Source organism: Grampus griseus (assembly GCF_964374135.1).
Source record: "Grampus griseus genome assembly, chromosome: 3".
NCBI lineage: Eukaryota > Metazoa > Chordata > Mammalia > Artiodactyla > Delphinidae > Grampus > Grampus griseus.
The window spans coordinates 22,342,540-22,349,018 of NC_139019.1; the positions used below are offsets into that span (position 1 = coordinate 22,342,540).

Consider the following 6,479-nt stretch of genomic DNA (forward strand, 5'->3'; position numbering starts at 1 on the left):
CAATCTTAAACCAATTTGGGATTCCATACATCAATAGGCCCATGACGTTTTTTCGTATTTGAATTTTTATCAGTTATTAGACTGTGTTTTTCCCACTTAGTACTTTTCTGTGTGATCTCTTTTGGAATCTATAAATCTCTGATTCAGACAAGTGGATGCTTAATAAAAGCTTATTAATAATATATACACAGGGGCGGGCGGGGTCAGGCGGTTTGAATGAGACGAAGATGGAACCGGAGCCGGGTATGGACAGCGGACGTAGTCCAGCCGAGAGCCGAAGATGGCAGTGAATGTGTACTCAACGTCTGTCACCAGTGATAACCTCAGTCGACGTGACATGCTAGCCTGGATCAATGAGTCTCTGCAGTTGAATCTGACAAAGATTGAACATCTGTGCTCAGGGGCTGCCTATTGTCAGTTAATGGACATGCTGTTCCCTGGCTCCATTGCCCTGAAGAAAGTGAAATTCCAAGCTAAGCTAGAACACGAATACATCCAGAACTTCAAAATACTACAAGCAGGTTTTAAGAGGATGGGTGTTGACAAAATAATTCCTGTGGAAAAATTAGTGAAAGGAAAGTTTCAGGACAATTTTGAATTCGTTCAGTGGTTCAAGAAGTTTTTTGTTGCAAACCATGATGGGAAAGACTATGACCCTGTAGCTGCTAGACAAGGTCAAGAAACTGCTGTGGCCCCCTCCCTTTTTGCTCCAGCTCTGAACAAACCGAAGAAACCTCTCAGCTCTAGCAGTGCAGCTCCACAGAGGCCCACTGCAACACACAGAACTACTGCAACCCCTAAGGCTGGCCCGGGCGTGGTGCGGAAGAATCCTGGTGTGGGGAACGGGGATGACGAAGCAGCCAAATTGATGCAGCAGGTCAACGTATTGAAACTTGCCGTCGAAGACTTGGAGAAAGAGAGAGATTTCTACTCTGGAAAGCTAAGTAACATTGAATTGGTTTGCCAGGAGAACAAGGGGGAGAACAACCCTGTATTGCAGAGGATTGTGGATATTCTCTATGCCACAGACGAAGGCTTCGTGATACCTGATGAAGGGGGCCCGCAGGAGGAGCAAGAAGAGTATTAACAGCCTGGACCAGCTGAGCACCATCCGAATTCTTCACTCCAAATCATGTGCTTAACTGTAAAATATTCCCTTTTATTATTCTTAGAGGACTCACTGGTTTCTTTTCATAAGGAAAAAGTACCTCTTCTTTTATTTTTTTTGCTGTACGCGGGCCTCTCACTGTTGTAGCCTCTCCCGTTGCGGAGCACAGGCTCCGGACGCGCAGGCTCAGCGGCCATGGCTCACGGGCCCAGCCGCTCCGCGGCATGTGGGATCTTCCCGGGCCGGTGCACGAACCCGTGTCTCCTGCATCGGCAGGCGGTCTCTCAACCACTTCGCCACCAGGGAAGCCCAGTACCTCTTCTTAAAGTGCACTTTGCAGAAGTTTCACTCCTTTTCCAATAAGTTTGAGTTAGGAGCTTTTACCTTGTAGCAGAGCAGTATTAACATCTAGTTGGTTCACCCAGGGAACAAAGAGGCTGACCATGGGGCTCACTCTGTAGATGCTGGTAGCACTGATGGCTGGAGAAGGTGGAGACCTCGGTAGAGAAATGTAAAGACTGATTTGAAATTTAAGCTAATGTGAAATCTTGACAGAGAACGCTTTAATAAATAAATGCCTTAAGAGTATTTAAAAGATGTTTCAATATTTCAAAATGTAAAATGTAACATGACAGGAGCTTTTGTGTGTTTGACATTGTGTCTGGGAAGGAAGGGCCAGAACTTGGACCCTTTGGGACCTGCTGTTCCCAGCCCTCACAGGGCTGCCTGATCCTCACAGGCCCAGACCTTGGCCCAAAAGGAAAGTTTGAAAAGCTGCTTTGTAAAGCCAGTTAGTGTCCTTGACCAGTTGCATCCTTGATAAGAAGCAGGAGGCATTGTTGCCTGGATGAAAAAGGGTGTGTTTCAGCCCTGAGACGTTTTGAGTCGAAGAGCTTGATTTTCATAGAACATTTCTCTGGTGATTTTTCCAGTTATCCCTGATATTTCTATGTACTGTGTTTTGTTGTTGTTGTTTGAAATGCGGTGTGTCTAGTTTTTAAATCTAACAACTACTTTTGGGGACTTGCCCACATCTCTGGGATTTGAATGGGGGTTGTGACCCATTTTACTGTCTTTTAAGTTTACATTTAACATGTTTCTCTTCTCTGTCCCCTTGCCCACTGGGGACTCCTCTTTGGCTCCTTAAAGTTTGCTGCTTAGAGTGGAAGTTCAGCAGGCAGGTGATCATGCTGCAAGTTCTTTCTGGACCTCTGGCAAAGGGAGTGATCAGTGAAGGAAGGCCACTGCTACCTTGGGATCTGCAAGGCTGGGTGTTTTCAGTACCTGCTGTCCACAGCCCTCCACTGTTATCGGAATACTTTGCCAGCACACTAATCTCTTTGGAGATAAAAATGTTAGTGTGTTACTAAATGTTAATTTTCTTTTGCAGAAAATACAGTACCATGTCTGAGTTAATTATTAATATTTAAAATATTTCATTCCTTAACTCCCTCATTTGCTTTGCCCACAGCCTATTCAGTTCCTTTGTTCAGCAGAATTTTGCAAAATGTGTGTTACCCACTACTGAGATTGTTCCCTGATGTATTTGTATTGATTGGTTTCTGGTGGTAGCTTGTCCTAAAATGTGTGTAGCAAGCAGGTATTTTATGATAAAATTGTTGTGTAGTGCATGCTCTGTGTGGAATTCAGAGGAAAACCCAGATTCAGTGATGAACAATGCCAAAAAATGCAGGTAACTAGCCAATGTTCAAATGACAGTGGTGCTATTTCTCTTTTGTAGCCTTTTAGACTTTTGCTGCCCTAAAATTCCATTTTATTGGGAACCCATTTTCCACCCATTTTCTTGACAGGGTGTTTTGCTACTTTAAACAGTTTCTAAATAAAATTCTGTATTTAAAAAATAATAATAATAATATATACACAAATACTACTGTTAATATCTCAACAGATGTTGTTTTCATCCACCATTTTATTTTGAGAAAAACCAAGAAACCATCATTTTAATTGAAATGCTAATATAAATGCAAGCCACATATCTTCTGGGAGATAAAAATACAACTGCTTTGCTTTAATTAGATATGGCAAAAGACCTTTAGTATGAAGTACCTATATTTAGAAGGTTAATTATCAATTTACAAAATGACCTTGAAAAAGATGTGCCTGCCTTAAGACTACAGACAGATGGACTTTTATGGATTTTAAAGAGCAGCTTAATTGTGCTAATAAAATCTAATATGAAACAAAATGGATTAGGTGAAATTCTTTAGTATCACTAATTATGCATATGTTAGAGAGATTAAAATTACCATCAGACCAAGACAATTTCACTAATTTACCCAAATTTCTGATAATACTTATAAGCTATTTTTCACCATTGCCTCCATTTAGAATTAGGGTAGTTATAATATTCATAATCTATTAATGTCAAATTCAGAGATACATACTGAACTCCAAGAGGCAATATATGACTCATTAATAGCACAAAGTTTGGAGTAAGGGAGATTAGATCGACGGTTCTCAAAACTGGGCAAATCTCCCCTCCCCTGTGGGACTTTGGGAATATCTAGAGACATTTTTGGTTGTCACAACTGAATGAAAAGGTAGATGCTACTGGCATCTAATGAGTAGAGCCCAGGGATCCTACAATGCACAGGACAACTGCCCCCAGGAATTACCTGGCTTTAAAATGTCATCAGTGCCAAGGGTTACAAACCCTGGGTTAGTGCATGTTCTCTGTTCTGCCTCATAGTATCCATGCTACTCAACTGCATTAAAACTGAGTTTCCTAACCTATAAAAATGTGATCAAAATAATATATATTTGAAGGGTGACTGTGAAGATTAAATAAAAGAATACATCTGAAAGACAACAGCTCAGTTACACACAAAAAAGAGCTTAAATAATGTCTACTACTTGTCTTCTTTGCAAAACCTTTTATCTTACTTGTATAACTTGCTATAAGTAAGACTTTCACACTCTTCACAGCCACACAAAGAAAAAACATGGGTATCCTTCTCTTTATCTACTTCTTAAATATCTCAGATATAAATAAATCATTAAATTAATTCTCTTCTGCTTCTTGAACCCACCATTTCTTTTCCATCCATATTACCACATTCCTCATTAAGAGTCTGAACTTTTTCTTATCCAGGATCATTTCAAACTTACCTACTTCTAGCCCCGTGTCTCTCAACAGCAAGGTCGCGTTACCGATCTTACAAGGAGTCTTGGAAAAAAATTAGCTCCAATAAGAAGATATGTGTTGGGTGGAGATTTTTACCATTCAGCTAAACCAGAAGGAGGGGAACCGAGCTGAATTTTGGAAACATGTGCCTGCTATGCTGAAAATCTTCAAAGTATGGCTAAAGGACTGTGTGACTTTTGGCTTCCATTTAGGATGTAAAAAGCTTGAAACAGCATCATTCCCACTCTTAACAACAGCAAAAGCAAACCAACACACAGAAGACACCAGACAATCAGCAAATTCAAATTTTCTTGTTTCCATCAAAAACTGAGGTCACAGGGTGACCAACTAAATAGAAACCTAAGAAAAGACAGGCACTTCTAAACAGAGAAGTAATGCTAGTACTAGCTCACCTGGGACGGCTGCTGCTGGCCACCAGTAAGAATAATTCTGGGGCTTCCCTGGTGGTACAGTGGTTGAGAATCTGCCTGCTAATGCAGGGGACACAGGTTCGAGCCCTGGTCTGGGGAGATCCCACATGCCGCAGAGCAACTAGGCCCGTGAGCCACAACTACTGAGCCTGCGCGTCTGGAGCTTGGCTCCGCAACAAGAGAGGCCGCGACAGTGAGAGGCCCACGCACCGCGATGAAGAGTGGCCCCCCCTTGCCACAACTAGAGAAAGCCCTCGCACAGAAACGAAGACCCAACACAGCAAAAATTAATTAATTAATTAATCAACTCCTACCCCCAACCTCTTCTTTAAAAAAAAAAAAAGAATTCTGGAAAAATTTTGATTAGTAAGAGAAGCTAGGAAAATATTATAGCAGGGGTCCCAAACCCCTGGTCCATGGACTGGTACCAGTCCACAGCCTGTTAGGAACTGGGCCTCACAGCAGGAGGTGGCAGCAGGCGAGTGAGCAAAGCTTCATCTGCCGCTCCCCATCGCTTCCCATCACTCGAGTTACTGCCCGAACCGTACGCCCCACACCCCGCACGTGGAAAAATTGTCTTCCACGAAACAGGTCCCTGGTGCCAAAAAGGTTGGGGACCTCTGTATTACAGAACCCTTTAAAGCCATATACACTGAAGAAATTTCCAACCTCTCTCAGGCTCTTTTCTAAGGACAGTATCAGGTGTTCACTCAAAATTTGCGAGGTCCTGAGAAAGTCTCACTCTTGCTTGAGACTTTGGGGGCAGGGTGAACAGTGGCCACTGTGGAACTCAGATTCTTCTCTCCATGTCTCCTTTAGAATAAAAACATGAAACTTCTGGGAATGACAACGAATTACAATAGCCAAAGCTATACTGAAAAAGAAAAAGTTGAAAGTTTCATATGGTTAACTATCTAGTGCCCAGACCTACAGTAATGTTTCATTAATCACAATAATGTGGTTGGAGAAGGTATAGGCAAATATATCAATAAAAGAGAACAGGGTCCAGAAAGAGTACTACATATACTTGTCAATTGATTGAGATTTAATGGACTCCAATCCAATGGGAAAAAAGCTGGTGTTTCCAATAGTGCTGGAATATTCGGAATAGTCACATTAAAAAAACAACACACACACAACATATACACAACTTAAAAAAATTAACTAAAACTAGGTCATTGTCCTAAATGTAAAACCTAAAGCCATAAATTTTCTAGAATAAATATAGGAAAAAAACATTTGTGCCTTGAAGTTAGTTGAAAATATTTTAGCTATAACACTGAAAATAGCATTTAAAAATCATAGTAAATTAGACTTTATCAATGTTACAAGTTGGCTCTTCAAAAAGCACTAGTAAGAAAATGAAAAGAGTCACAGGATGGGAGAGTGTAATTGAAAATTGCATTCCTACCTATAGATTATATTCAGGATTAAAAAAAAATCAAAACTTAACAATAAGAAAATAAATAATTTAAAATAAACAAGGTTGCTCTATAAAGCCAAAAAGTACCATAAAGAAAATGACTATTCCAGAGATTTAAGTATCATTGAAAGTATCAATTCCCTCCAGGTTCCTTGCTTATCCCTGTGGTCTATATTTTTGAACTTTAATTAAGCATGAATTGGGGATAGAAGAATCAACAGTCTGGAAGTAGCAAGACGGAAGGTTGTATCAGACATCTTCACATGGATACATGTGCCCAAAAGGCAAAACTTTCAGTGGATAGAAGAGTATAATAATGTATACTTTCAGAAAGGAAACAGTAACTTCCATTATACGTACTGTTCTCTAGAT

The 6,479-nt window shown here is 40.7% G+C and overlaps 1 protein-coding gene across 1 annotated transcript; it reads left to right on the forward strand.

The window, feature by feature from the left end:
* Positions 1 to 280: 280 nt before the first annotated feature.
* LOC309819698 (microtubule-associated protein RP/EB family member 1-like) lies at positions 281 to 1,087 on the forward strand (the record flags this gene model as incomplete). The annotated part of the gene is made up of 1 exon (XM_082650096.1): positions 281 to 1,087. The coding sequence occupies one exon, from the start codon at positions 281 to 283 to the stop codon at positions 1,085 to 1,087; it is 807 nt and encodes a 268-aa protein (XP_082506222.1).
* Between the last annotated feature and the right edge of the window lie 5,392 nt (positions 1,088 to 6,479).